This window comes from Chelonoidis abingdonii, chromosome 1 (genome assembly GCF_003597395.2).
Source record: "Chelonoidis abingdonii isolate Lonesome George chromosome 1, CheloAbing_2.0, whole genome shotgun sequence".
Taxonomy (NCBI): domain Eukaryota; kingdom Metazoa; phylum Chordata; order Testudines; family Testudinidae; genus Chelonoidis; species Chelonoidis abingdonii.
The window spans coordinates 28839739-28855108 of NC_133769.1; the positions used below are offsets into that span (position 1 = coordinate 28839739).

General features: G+C 41.3%; 1 protein-coding gene across 8 annotated transcripts in view; it reads right to left on the bottom strand.

Moving 5' to 3' along the window:
* Positions 1-15370, bottom strand: part of ATXN7L1 (ataxin 7 like 1) — a 197486-nt gene that overhangs the window by 128437 nt on the left and 53679 nt on the right. For 7 of the 8 annotated variants that reach the window (XR_012655699.1, XR_004374619.2, XM_075064835.1 and 4 more), the window contains exon 3: positions 4018-4122. The exons of the other annotated variant lie outside the window; for it this stretch is intronic. Coding sequence is in view for 4 of the 7 variants with exons in the window: in XM_032787322.2 (XP_032643213.1) it covers positions 4018-4122 (105 nt within the window). In the remaining 3 variants the exon portion in view is untranslated. The remainder of the gene's footprint in view (positions 1-4017; positions 4123-15370) is intronic. 8 annotated transcript variants of the gene reach the window in all.

Consider the following 15370-nt stretch of genomic DNA (forward strand, 5'->3'; position numbering starts at 1 on the left):
GGGACTGTTCTCAATATTTCATTTATATCCTTCTTGAGATGGAGGTGTCCAGAATCAAGTATAGTATTCCATGTGAGGGCACACTGGAAAGTTAGACAGTGATATAATATTTTCAGATAGTGTCATTCCTTTTTATAATGGAGTTAAATATTTTGTTGCTTTTTTAGATCATTGCCGCACACTGAGCAGAAGTTTTTATTGAGCTATGCAGAGTGACACACAGTTCTTTTCTCACGAATGATAACTTATTAGGACCCAACATGCACCATGAGCTCAAATTACCCCTTTCAATGAGCATTACCTTGGACTTATCTACAGTGAATTTCACGTGCCATCATGTTGTTTAATTGCCTAGCTTTAGGTCTCTTCAGAATTCCTTATTCTCTAGTTGAATTATCTAAATAATTGTGTCATCTGCAACTTCTGCCAACTTCACATCATTGGCTTGATGATTAATAAACTAAACACTGATATTAGTCATGGAATCTTGGGGCTACCCGCTGTTAACCTTCCTGCATGTTTAAAATTGGCCACGTTTCCTGATATTTATCTTCTGTCTCAGAGACAGTTTTTAATCTACGAAACGACTTAACCATTCATTTTGTGACTTGATTTCTTAACTTCTTGCAAGGGACTATAAACGTCTCTTAAAAATCATCACATCAGGAAAAAATGAGAACATACAGAGATACTATCTGAGCACCTCAAAACAGTAAACTTTGCCTGTTACCTATCTGTAAAATGGGGATGATATTTCTCTACATCACAGGGCTATTGCAAGGATGGGAGTCATTTTAAGAGACTTACCCAAAGATACACAGGAAGTCTGTGCCAGAGATGTGAATCAATATATCCAGAGTCCCAATCTTGTGCCTTAACCATAAGACCATCCTTACTTAGCCAACTATTTTGCTGACTGTCTTAAATCATTCAAAAAGATGGGGCAAAAAACTCTTTATATAAGCTATGCTGGTTTGTGTCTACTTTACAATGCAAGGTGTTTTATAATTTTATTTGTTATATACCTATAACAGTACTATACCTAGTACTGAAGTAAGGCTCAAAAGTCTGTAGTTCCCAGGCATGTAAAAGAAAAGTAGGTTGGCTAACCTTCTCTCTTCGAGTATAGTGCATGATTTTAATTATATATACTTTTTTTTGTTACCAGCTCAGCCATTCCATTCTTAAGTTCCTTCAGAATTCTGGCCTTAGCGACTCGTTGCTTTTTAAATGATCATTTTGTTCCAGCACCTTTTGTCAGCTCAGTTTCTTGCAGTCACTCATTTTTATCCACAAAGAATAGGTCTGGGTAGGTATTCAAAATTCCTCTGCAGTGACTACAGAGCAAAAAACTAATTAACTTCTTAGCAATGTCCTTAACTACACAGGGTTTCTCTCTTTTACTCCATGGTAGTCTAGCACATCTACTGACCTGCTTGGAAGGCTTCCTGTTTCTGACATACTTGAAGAATTCCTTGTTGTTTACTGATGAGCTTTGGCTATTAGCTGTTAAAATTCCCTCTTGACCCTCCTAATTTCCATTTCACAATTTAACTGTCATAGTTTACTTTCCTTGTTACTGAATTCACCATGCTGGATTTCCATGTGACAAATGCCCTTCAGACATGCATAAAATCTGGTGCATCTTGCCAGTCAATGACAAATGCTTTCCTTTTCGCTGAGGAGCATAGGCCATAGTTTCTGTCACGGTAGTATGATATGCTTAAATATCCTCTGTACTAACTCTAAGGATTTGAATGTAGCTTTTGATTTTAAAGTATTTTTGTCATTATTAGATTCCTCCCTTGTTTACTCTACTAGATTTCCTCATATAGTTTGCTGTACCCCTGTCTCTAAGAACACATACCATTTTTTCAAATATGTAACTCACATCTTGATGGGGAAACCACAGGACTCTACTACTATTTCTGGCAAAAAATCTTCTTAATCTGGTTAGTTTTCTCCAACATGCAGGCTAACATTGGATTTATGCCATTCACACTCAATTCCTTTCAAAAACTGCTGCTGCATAATCAGGGCCGGCTCCAGTGTTTTTGCCACCCCAAGTGGCGAAGCGGGGAGAGAAAAAATAAAATAAAATAAAATAAAAAAAAGAGAGACAGCTGATCGGCGGCACTTCAGCGACAGCTCAATCGTGTTGCTTCATTCTTCAGCGGCAATTCAGCGGCAGCTCAAAGAGGAAGAGAGGGACTGAGGGACCCGCCGCCGAATTACCGCCAAAGACCCAGACATACCGCCCCTTTCCATTGGTCGTCCCAAGCACCTGCTTCCTTTGCTGGTGCCTGGAGCCGGCCCTGTGCATAATTCTGTTGAAGCTTCAGTGATCAGATGGAGAAATCAGATTATTGATGGGGGGGGAGGGATATTTTGTTTCTAACATGGATTATGTATGTTTGCTTAATAGAAAGACGGCCATCTTTCATATTTACTTCAGGTCAACATGTCATGGCTGAAGGCCAGCATGTATCATGCATTCCACAGCAAATAATTTTTAATTATCCTTGTGTGGCAATTCTGCAGCATACACAATTGTTTGTTCTGCATCAAGCCTTTATTAACACACTGATAAAGTGTTTACAGTTAATGTATCCATGTTATCAGTGACCATGTGTGTAGAGGTCTGTTTATCTTGGGAAAATACAAATATAATGTAGGCTAGAGGCTACAGGGAGGAGGGGTGCACGGAGGGGAAGTGTGTTCATTCAAGAAAAATTACTAGTTACAACCCTGGAATTGGTCCTTTACAAATAATTACGTTTGTGACCTATGCGTCTAGGTTTTGAATTTTCATGAAGTTGGTATTGGAGCCTCAAGATACTCATGATTTCAGATCTTGTCCTTTCCACAAGACACTCAATGAGGCATTCATTTATTATGCTTTGTTTCACAATTCTAAGAACATACCATGCAGATCTGTGGCACCTAACTGCCTGCAACATGACTTCAGTTGCTTCCAGTTGGTCTTACACAGATGGATTTCTGCAGTTAACTTTTAGTAAGGGCTCCTCCAAAGTGGAGGTAGTATTTTTACATTTCCTGTTCTACAGTTCTGCTGCAGAATTCCACTTACTGAATCGCTTCTTGCATACAAGACTGAACAATACACAGGATCTATGAACTCTGTTTGCGACAGAAAAAAGTAAAAACTGACCGGGTTACCTTCCGTTTTGCTTTCTGATGCATTTTCACTTATCCCTCCTTCAGTACTAGCTACTTTTCATTGTTCTGCAATCCTCTCTCAAATACTAACTTGATTAAGTTGAAGTTTTCAGAGGAAAATGTACGAAACTTTCAGGAATTCATATAAAGCTCATCAATTTAGTGTCCTGGCCAATCCTGGCCACACCCTGCCACTCCTTTTTACTTGTATAAATGAAAACAATGGACAAATAATAAACTGTGAGACTAGAACTTGGGGTGAAGATTTGCAGAAAATGCCCAAAAGCAGCTTGCTAGAGCGAAATAAAAAATGCTTTTCCAACAAAATGAGCTCTGATTTCAGATATCAAAATAAGGATACATTTTGTAATCTTATCATTAGCAGGCTAATTTAGAAAAAGTATTTGCACATTTCTACAACTCCTGGTATTATTAAAGCTTTTGCTGTATACAAGCAACTTGCAACAGATCAACCTTCCTAAATATAAATCCTTGAGACCTTTTCTTCTGTGTTCTGGTTACAAGTGACCCAACTGCCCAACTTTGAGAGAGACCATTTCAAGGTTACATCAAAATAGTTTTGGTCTAGTTAGTATCTAGTTACAGGTATTATCTAATTTGTTATAATAGGTTCAATCTGAGACGCTTAGCTTCTGGGATAATTATTTTAACTTTCCTATTAAGAAACTCATAGCTGCTTTCAGGCATTTGTGACATTCTGCACTGAAAACAGACATGATGACAAGAGGATTACCTTTGCAATGCCTCTGTCATGATTCTTATGAGAACCATACACTGATCTGGCACTGTAATCCAGGAATGAAAATTTTCACTTACCGCAGTGCGACTGGAAAACCTGTGGCTTGACTACCTGATTGCAGATATTGCACACTACTAGATAGAAATCGTCATGAGCTGGATAATGGCCAAATAAGTGCATATCTGTGGGAAAGTTAAAAAATATATACAAGTATTAGAAGTTATGCGTTAAGAGTATATTTAAAAGAAATTAAAGATACTGTAGGATTACTAGTATTATACTTGTAAAAACAAAAACTATGTAATATTCTCTGTAAGGACAGTGTTGGTGGTATGTTATCAAAATAGATCTTTGCCAGCTCTAATTTCTATGATCCTTTATTTAAGCTGTGGACAGAACATCTTATTCTGACAATCAGAATACAAGAAGCAGCACCCCTGTCTAAATACTTAATGGAAATAAATGTAATACTCAACAACGCACTCAAGAACACGTTGTAAGGAACAGTCCCGCACTGGGAAAGGACTCACAAAATGAAATATTTATAGGTCTTTCCCATCTCTAATTTCTGTTATTATTTCAGCAAACAAGGAGCACAAGTTCTGCAACAGCTAATGACTTAAGAGCTTGGCTCTCTGTAGACTATTAGCAGATTCTGCTTTTTAAGAATTAGAGAGAGGTCTCAGGAGCCAAGGATCTCCAAAAGAGCATTCTCCACTGACCAACTGGGAAAATCCATTAAATCTATCAGTGTTAGGTAAATGAGGCCTTTTGTTTTCAGTTTTATTGAAAAATTCCCAGCTTTGACAAAAGTTACTATTTTTACCCATTTTCACCCAAATTTGTACTGCTCAAGTACATGAAAATATTGATTATGCTAAGACAATCCAAAACATGACATTAGGTAGACATGGTTATGTTAATAATAAACTAGTCTAAATGTAAAGGTGAGGCTGTCAGTTAAAAGTAAGCAAACGTACTGGAAGAGATACACTCATGCACATGCAGGTGTACATACAGTTAATGAGCAGTCCATGAAATAAATCACAGCATTAAATTACCTAATACTCCTAGTTTTTTCTATTTGTGGCTTTTTTCTCTCCTCTCCCACCCCCAACACTAACCTCAATATTTACCCAGAGAATTGTGCACCCCTTCTCACCCATTTTTAAAAAATTTTGTAATAGACACTGATAACATTCTGAAGTTTAAAAAAAAACAACAACTGAAAATGAAAGGCCTCGTAGGTAGGTAATGGTAGATTCTTTTGGGCAAACAATAAATGCACCGCTGGACTGTCAAATGCCTCTCTGAGTATCAACAATGTCAACTGTGGTCCATACTACTCCTCAGCACAGATCCATGACTTATTCAAAGATGTCACATGATGGTGCCTTAGTACTATGTACTGCATCTGAAAGATCTACTCAAAAGCTTGTAAATGCTGCTTCTGATACAGATTCCTTAAACGATAGCTTTCAATTCAGCACTGTTCTGCCATTTAAAATGACAAACTCCATTTACTTAAATTAAAATTAAACATTAAAAAAAACCAAAAACCTTCTAGTGCAGGACCACCACAAAAATTAAATGGCTCGGAAACACTCATAATACCAGCTGAGAATGATAAACAGATGAATGTTTAACTATCAATTCTCTAATACATGTGACCTCTCTGCAAGTCTTATAACTTATGTTCATTCAAACAAGTAGCTTTTTCAGTGGGTGAATATATTACCAAAGTTGTTTCATCGTTTCTTGATAATGGTAGTTCCAGAATGGTATGTTTTCATTAAAAATTGTGTCATGTTCTGCACTGCCCTATGGGAAAGCCCACAGTTCGATGCCTAGGACTAATATCACTCTTCAGGCTGAAAAAGCTGGGAGCGAGTGTTTTCAGTCTCTCAGAGAGCAAGGGACGGGGAAGAGCAAAGCAGTCTCTCCATGATTAAAGGAGCAATGTTCTGATTCAGCTATAGTTGACCAGAACAAGGCCCCTCTCAAGAAGAGATACTAAAGGCCAGGATGTGGAGGAAAGCAAAAGTCCCAATCTATACTGCCATTACAAAGTCACAAGATCTGGTTACAACATGGTCAAAGGTTATAGTTCAGATGAAACCTAATCGTGGCCCCTTAACCATGCTAAAGCCTTACACTTTCCAAGGTTTTAGACTTGTTACTGGGACATAGTTAGACACTCTCCACACTATAAATAAACCATGTTGTGATTTAACCCCCTAACTAGTTACAGTTTTAGTGCAGATGGGACCAACATTGCATACTAAGCCTTGTTCCTCTTCACAGCTATTTGTTTTACTGGTTGACCAAAGAACAATTTGGCAGGCCATTTTATTTTAATCTCACATCTAATACGGTTATATAATTTTAAGAACTCCGGAGACCATTCCTTCTGCTTTAGCTTGAGGTTGAAGTTATTGATCTTAAAAACACTTTACATTGCAGTACAGATATAGCAATGCTAAAACCAGGGTTTTGCGACTGGTTCTCCATTTGTAGACTCCCACTGTCAAAACCTTGTAACTCCATGATAAGGATTCCCTCACCAGTCTGAAACTTGGCACAAGCTCTCAGCTCAAGAATCATCCATTGCATTACATTTATGAAATGTTTCAGCCTCGTTATAAAGTTTATAAGAGTTTGGGGGAAAAAAATTTATTCTTACTCTTGCATCGCCTCTCCAAGCTCATCATTACAAGCAAGCTCCCAACACACCAGGATACACTAATTCAAAGCAGCACCAGACCCTGCCAGAGCAACTGATTCAAAACCTGCAGACATATCTCTACTGCTACATCAGTCAACACCCTCCACAACACAGCGTTCAAACTCCATATGTCCTTCACATGCCTATCACAACATGTGGCGTACCTCATCCATTGCACTAAATGCTCGAATAGCAAGTATGTGGGTGAAACCACAGTCACTAAGCTCTCAAATGAACTCACACAGGAAAATGATAAAAGACAAAATCATCATCTGTGAGTGAACACTTTCCAAAAAGCAGTCACTCTATATCTGACCTACCAGTCCTTATCCTCAAAGACTGAGAGCCGGAGAGCTTCAATGCATAACTTCACTAGACATTAAAAATCATGGACTGAATAGAGGCACTGGATTTATGGCCTATTACAACAATCTATAACCCACTAATGACCTCTCTCCCGCCTCCTTTCCCCCTTATGTCTGGAGTGGTGTTAATGGACCACTTCACTTTGCAAGATCCCTTGAAATGTACATTAACTACTTGTGCTAAACACACTATTCCACCTTGTATTGAGCTGTGACACTCTGAGTTTCCCAGACCTGAAGAAGAGCTCTGTTTAAGCTCGAAAGCTTGTGTGTCTCACCAACAGAAGTTGGTCCAATAAAAGATTTTACTCATCCACCCTGCCTCTCTAATATCCTGGGACCCACACGGCTACAACAACACTAAATACAGACACACACACAGAGAGACTTATCACTTGGCAAATAAAAAGGTATAGATAATATTTAAGAGTTACATTTTGTCACTGTTCTAAATTCTTTAAGCTTTTTTAAGCCTCAGAATACACCCCTTATACTAGGCCTTCAAAACTTGCCTAGTTCTGGGACCTATGTTAGCAGAAGTCCAGCTGTGAGAAATTACTAAAAAACATAAGGAGTTAATACTCCAAGAATCTATCCAAGGACATGATAGAATTGGAAACCAGGACAGGTCACAGTATCAGAGAAGCAACTGCATCTCCACCATACACAATACTGGGGAGGCAAAGTGGGGAATGAGGGGACTATTAATAGTACATTGCACCAACAGCAGTTTTTGTAGTACTGAGATGGAAAAAGTGGAGAAAAGGGTGAAATGAGTTGCACAGAAAGTGCAGCAGAAAGAGACAGAAAAGTCTTATGCCTCCTATGGCACCAAAGGGGGGAGTGTGCTTGAGAAACACTGAATGTTTTCAGTGTTGGTATAGCTGAGTTGGTCCCAGGATATTAGAGAGACAGGGTGGATGAGGTGATATCTTTTATTGGACCAATTTCTGTTGGTGAGAGAGAGATGTTTTTGAGCGTACATAGAGCTCTTTTTCAGGTCTGGGAAATGTACTCAAAGTGTGTGAGGTCCAACAGAAGATGATACCTCACCTACCTATCATCAAATCATCATCAAATAATTATCATCAAATCATCATCAAAGAGGCTGATAAAGGAGGTGCTGTTGTCATCATAAACAGGTCTGACTACCAAAAGGAGGCCGCCAGACAACTCTCCAATACCAAATTCTACAGGCCACTTCCCTCAGATCCCACTGAGGAATACACTAAGAAACTGCACCATCTACTCAGGACACTCCCTACACTAACACCAGAACAAATCAGCATACCCTTAGAGCCACGACCAGGGTTATTCTATCTACTACCCAAGATCCACAAACCCGGAAATCCTGGACGCCCCATCATCTCGGGCATTGGCACTCTCACTGAAGGACTGTCTGGATATGTGGACTCTCTACTCAGACCCTATGCCACCAGCACTCCCAGCTATCTCCGTGACACCTCTGATTTCCTGAGGAAACTACAATGCATTGGTCACCTCCCAGAAAACACCATCCTAGCCACCATGGATGTAGAGGCTCTCTACACAAACATCCCACACACAGATGGAATACAAGCTGTCAGGAACAGTATCCCTGATGATGCCACAGCACAACTGGCTGCTGAGCTCTGTGCCTTTATACTCACACACAACTATTTCAAGTTTGATGACAATATATATCTCCAGATCAGTGGCACTGCTATGGGCACCCGCATGGCCCCACAATATGCCAATATTTTTATGGCTGACCTGGAACAACGCTTCCTCAGCTCTCGTCCACTCACGCCCCTTCTCTACCTACGCTACATTGATGACATCTTCATCATCTGGACCCATGGGAAGGAGACTCTAGAAAAATTCCACCACGATTTCAACAACTTCCACCCCACCATCAACCTCAGCCTGGACCAATCTACACGGGAGGTCCACTTTCTAGACACCACGGTGCAAATAAGTGATGGTCACATTAACACCACCCTATATCGAAAACCTACCGACCGCTATGCCTACCTTCATGCCTCCAGCTTCCATCCCGGGCACATCACACGATCCATTGTCTACAGCCAAGCACTGAGGTACAACCGCATCTGCTCTAACCCCTCAGACAGAGACCAACACCTACAAAATCTCCACCAAGCATTCTCAAAACTACAATACCCGCACGAGGAAATTAGGAAACAGATCAACAGAGCCAGACGTGTACCCAGAAGCCTCCTACTGCAAGACAAACCCAAGAAAGAAACCAACAGGACTCCACTGGCCATCACATACAGCCCCCAGCTAAAACCCCTCCAACGCATCATCAGGGATCTACAACCCATCCTGGACAATGATCCCACACTTTCACAGGTCTTGGGTGGCAGGCCAATCCTTGCCCACAGACAACCTGCCAACCTGAAACGTATTCTCACCAGCAACTGCACACCGCACCATAGTAACTCCAGCTCAGGAACCAATCCATGCAACAAACCTCGATGCCAACTCTGCCCACATATCTACACCAGCGACACCATCATAGGACCTAACCAGATCAGCCATACCATCACTGGTTCATTCACCTGCACGTCCACCAATGTAATATACGCCATCATATGCCAGCAATGCCCCTCTGCTATGTACATCGGCCAAACTGGACAGTCACTACGGAAAAGGATAAATGGACACAAATCAGATATCAGGAATGGCAATATACAAAAACCTGTAGGAGAGCACTTCAACCTCCCTGGCCACACTACAGCAGACCTTAAGGTGGCCATCCTGCAGCAAAAAAACTTCAGGACCAGACTTCAAAGAGAAACTGCTGAGCTTCAGTTCATTTGCAAATTTGACACCATCAGCTCTGGACTAAACAAAGACTGTGAATGGCTTGCCAATTACAGAACCAGTTTCTCCTCCCTTGGTTTTCACACCTCTACTGCTAGAACAGGGCCTCACCCTCCCTGACTGAACTAACCTCGTTATCTCTAGCTTGCTTGCTAGCATATATATACCTGCCCCTGGAAATTTCCACTACCTGCGTCTGACGAAGTGGGTATTCACCCACGAAAGCTCACGCTCCAAACGTCTGTTAGTCTATAAGGTGCCACAGGATTCTCTGCTGCTTTTACAGATCCAGACTAACACGGCTACCCCTCTGATACTTGTCACCTACCTTGTGTCTCAAACATTTTTAAACACAGATGCAGCTTGCATAGTTTGGTGGTCTAGTGTGAACAGAAATTTTCTTTTTTCAACTTAAATAACCACGTTTGACATAAATAACCGTGTGTCAGGGTCAACAGGTCTTGACCTCTGGTCCACTGGGCTCTTAGAGGCTAGTAAATTCCAATTTGCTATCCAGTGAACTGTTAGCAGATGCCAGAATAGAAGCTGAACTCTGACAGAGGACTCCAGGCATGGAATCTGATTGGCAGAATGCTGGCAGTCCTGACTGATTCACAACTTCTTTATAAACCCAGCACAGGGACAGGAAGTTGACCATGCAACTGGGATCTCCCTGCATCAGACTGTTTCTCCTTCAATACCTGCTCCTTCTACTTGCTACTGATCTCCTGGTAACCTGACCCTGACTGTCTCCTGACACCTGACTCTTGATTTTATCTTCTGATTTGCCTAAGATTCTGACCTCCTGGTATCTGACCTGGCCTGATTCATGACTCCTGTTTTGACAAAGAGGTCAGACCACCCATGCCCCGATAGTGACACCATGATTGCCAAAAATCAAGCTATTTCTTTGATGGATAAATGAACTTGGTCATTGTCTTTGTCTGGAACAAGACTGCAGACTTCCATTTCCGTCTGGCAGCTGGTTGGCCAAGCTTGCAAAAGTCTTACACTCAACTCAATGACAATAACTTTTGAACACAGCATCTAATCAATTCCAAATGTTCGAAGAAAGTTCTTGGCATCAGTGGCCAGAACTCTATTGACTTCTGAGAAAAACTGGAAAACTGAGATGGGAAAAATGGGGGTTAACTGGAGCCCCATGCCATCTTGTTAGTAAAGACACAGCTCCAAGCACTTCAACAGTCCTCTGTAGATCTAACAGCTGGCTGATGGCCCCTCAGCATAACAACATCCCATCTCCTCTCTGCCTGTCCTCCCACTGGAGTTCATCATGTTGACACCCAGAATGATGTCTCTCTCAGACAAAAAAATAATAAAATAAAATAAATAAATAATAACGGAGGGAAAGGGGTCAGGGAACATGGGGAATGGGGGCATGCACACCAAGCTCCTAGTAGGGGACGAGACGGGACTGGAGGACCCTGGTATGGGGAGAAGGAGGAGGAGGAGGAGGAGGAAGGGGGCCACGCACAGTCCTTTGCATAGAAGGAAGGTATGAAAGGGGGTGCACAGAGAGCCCCTGTCATGAAGGGAAATGGCAGAGGGTGGAATGGGGACAGACAGAACCCCCAGCGGAGGTGGGGAGATTGGGGTACCCTGGTAGGGGAGGAGGCAGACATGGGGGTCACAAAGAACCCCTGGTATGGAGGAAATTAGGAGTCACAGTGAGTCTCTCAAACAGAGGAGGATGGCACACAGGGAGCTTGTGGGGGAAATGGAAGGATGCAAGGAGCCACTGGTACATGCAATCAGCTCAGCCCACACAAGCTATGAAGTGCACAACTCTCTAGCGTGTATGCTCTTAGCAGCCAATGAGCAGGTTGGGCGTCTTTCAATGAATGCAGTGTCATCTATTTTCATACCAGAGTTCACAGCCTTCGAATGGGAGGTCTTCAATTGTTATCTGAACTTCCTTTGAGATGCCTGAAGACTAACCAGAATGCTTTCCTCCTGGCAATAGAAATTGCCAGGGATCTTATTATGGTATTGGAGGCATCTAGAGTGGCCTGAAAGGATGATCTGGCTACCAGCTGCCCCTCAAATTACTGATTATTGGATATACTTCCAACTGTGGCTTGACCGGTGCCTAAGAGATACTCAGTACCACCACAGTGGTGGTAGCCAGCAACATAATGGAGACGTTCAGCTCCTAAGATAGCAATGATGACTCTAGCTCAGCTTATACCTAGAGATCTCCCAGTACTGTGAATGATCTTGTTACTGAGACACATGGTGCCACAATAGCAGAGCACGGGATTACAGTATCAGAGTGGAGAGTGCCAAAGTGATCATGTCACTGTTCACTCTGTACCAGAGGCAGTTAGACCCACCTCCCAAGATGGTGTTGAAGACCAAATACCATGCGCCCTCAGGGCTCTCACAGCACCCAATTCGGGCCATTAAGTCCACATAAACTAAGACTGGTGAGGCAGTTTAAATCTCTTTTTGCTTGGGTCTGCTGAAGGGGATCTACCGCTATATTTCCCAGAGGAGCATGGCTCCTTTCCAGCACTAGCCAAAGCTTTTCTCAGGGCAGGGACATCATTTCAGATTTGCGGGGGGGAGGGCGGCAACTTGAACTGTGATTCCTGAGGCTACTTAGGCACTTGAAAACTCTAGTTTTTTGGAAGCTAACTTAGCAATTAACTGACAGGAGCCCTGTATCTAATTCCTTTATTTAAAAAAAAATTAATAAATATTAAACCCACTCAGCTTGAATAACAACATGTTCTGACATCTTATGCCAAGTCACTTAAGGGATACTGGTTGGCTTTAAAATTTGAATGTATATTCTTACTTTATTACTAACTCTGTGGAGAGAGAGACCCCGTCAGGACCCCTGGGTTCTATCCCAGTTCTGGGAGGAGAGCAGGGTCTATGGGTTACAGTGGGGAGCAGGTATATATGGGTTCTATATAAGAACATCAGAATGGACATATTGGGTAAGAGCAATGGTCCATCTAGCCCAGTATCCTGTCTTCCAACAGTAGCCAATGCCAGGTGCTCCGGGGGAATGAACAGACCAGGTGATTATCAAGTTGCCCTGCTGCCCACTTCCAGCTTCTGACAAACAGAGGCAAGGGACATGCAGAACATGGTGTTGGATCCCTGCCCACCCTCGCTAATAGCCATTTCTGGACCTATCCTCCATGAACTTATCTAGTTCTTACTGGAACTCTGTTATAGTTTTGGCCTTCACGACATCCCCTAGCAAAGAGTTCCACGTGTTGACTGTGAAGAAATACATATTTTTTTGTTTTAAATCTGATGCCTATTAATTTCACTTGGTGACCCCCTAATTCTTGTGTTATGTGAAGGAGTAAATAACACTTCCTTATTCAATTTTTCCACAACATTCATGATTCAATTTTTCCACACCTTGGTCATCGCTTTTCCAAGGTGAAAAGTCCCAATCTTTCTAATCTCTCCTCAAACAGAAGATGTTCTATATCCCTAATCATTTCTGTTGCCCTTCTCTGTACCTTTTCCAAATCTAATATATTTTTTTGAGATGGGGTGACCAAATCTGCACACATTTTTCAATATGTTGGCACACCATGAATTTATATAGAGCAATATGTTATTTTTCTCTTATTATCTATTCCTTTCCTAATGATTTCCAATATTCTATTAGCTTTTTTAATTGCCACTGCACATTGAGCAGATGTTTTCAGAAAACTATCCACAATGACTCCAAGATCTCTTTATTGATGGGTTCAGCATGGGGCACAGGTCACTTGCTGGAGAATTCTCTGCAGCTTGAGGTCTTCAAACCACAATTTGAGGACTTCAGTAACTCAGACATAGGTTAGGGATTTGTTATAGAAGTGGATGGGTGAGACTGTATGGCCTGCATTGTGCAGGAGGCCAGACTAGATGACCATAATGGTCCCTTCTGACCTTAAAATCTATGAGTCTATGAGCTAATTTAGACCCCATCATTTTGAATGTATAGTTGGGATTATATTTTGCCAAGTGCATTACTTTGCATTTATCAAGACTGAATTTCTTCTGCCATTGTGTTGCCCAGCCACCCAGTTTTGTGAGATCCCTTTGTAACTCTTCGCAGTCTGCTTTGGACTTAATTATCTTGAGTAATTTTGTATCATCTGCAAATTTTACCACCTCACTGTGTACACCTTTTCCCAGATCTCATTATATTCATAAATGAGGATAGGGGGAGAAGACCTCCCCTACAAAATGGGGGGTGGGGTAGAGTCCTCCACTGCCCCCCCCAAATGGCACCTCTGTCTCAGGAATCTAACTGCCCTATCACATCTGCAACCATGGCTATCACAGACGACACACTTGGGAGCTAGCTGTTGATCTGGAGCTCAGGGCACTTCTGAACTCAGATTGAGCTGGTACAGGAAGGTCTTGCTTGCCTAGGTCCAAGGCAAGCCACAAAGAGCTATCCAAGAGTCTGAGGTCAGCCTCTTGAGCTTTCTGGTTCTTTTAGAAAAGACCTACAGATGGAACATTTATTGCAGATACGCCCCAGCTTAGGAGCGGGAGAGGTAAAAAAGAAAGAAAATTATGCATTTCCTGTATTCCCCGTGGCCTATGGCCTTCCTACAGTAGATCTGCTCCCTGCCCCCAACCCTACTTTTAAGAGTTCAGAGAGAGCATCTGAAATACAGCCACTCCTTCAGAAAGAAAAAATGGGGAATCAAGTGTGCTAACTCTTCTGACAACATGGATAGGCTTAACCAACCAAAGAACCAGAGCAATCACCTTGCTAAACTTATCAAACCAGTTGTACTTAAATCAGTCCAGCTCAAAACTTAATTAAAAAAAAAATAGCACAAACATTTGTCACAATATATTTTCAGACATCTTAAGGAGAACAAAAATCTTTGCACAAATTTTAACGGAAGAAATACAAATGTCTATAAAATTGGCTCCACTGTCAAACTCAAAAACGAGCATATTTTGATAAACATTTCTTGTTACAAATACTTTGACCAAATCTAGTTGTCATATGGTAAACCTTTCACATACTAATGTACCTTTATCATCTGATAATTTACCACAATTGCCGTAGAACATATTTATATAGGACCACAGCCTGTGTTTGAAAACTAAATATTTGAGTAATAGCACGTAATATTGTCCGACATTATATGATTATGTGTTATACCCATGTGAGTGTGGGAAAAGGTAGAAGGGCGAAGGGATGGTAAAAGTTAACTGTAGAAATCCTGACTTCTATAGAATAAAGTCATAAGATCAATATTTCTATTAACATACTTTATTGCATTTTTCAGAGAATAAGCCTTACTCTACTAGGGAATTCTTGTGTTTATAGTTTTTATATTAGTAACATCTGTAAACAATAAGATAGCTGTATCCATAACATGATCCAATTTTGCCAGACTTTATTTTAGTAAAGGATGCATTTAAAAAACAGAAATCGCAGAAAACAAAAAAAATGTTGCCTTTGCAGAGTGTGGCACGAACATTCAAAGGCTACTGCAGATGTCAGAGATA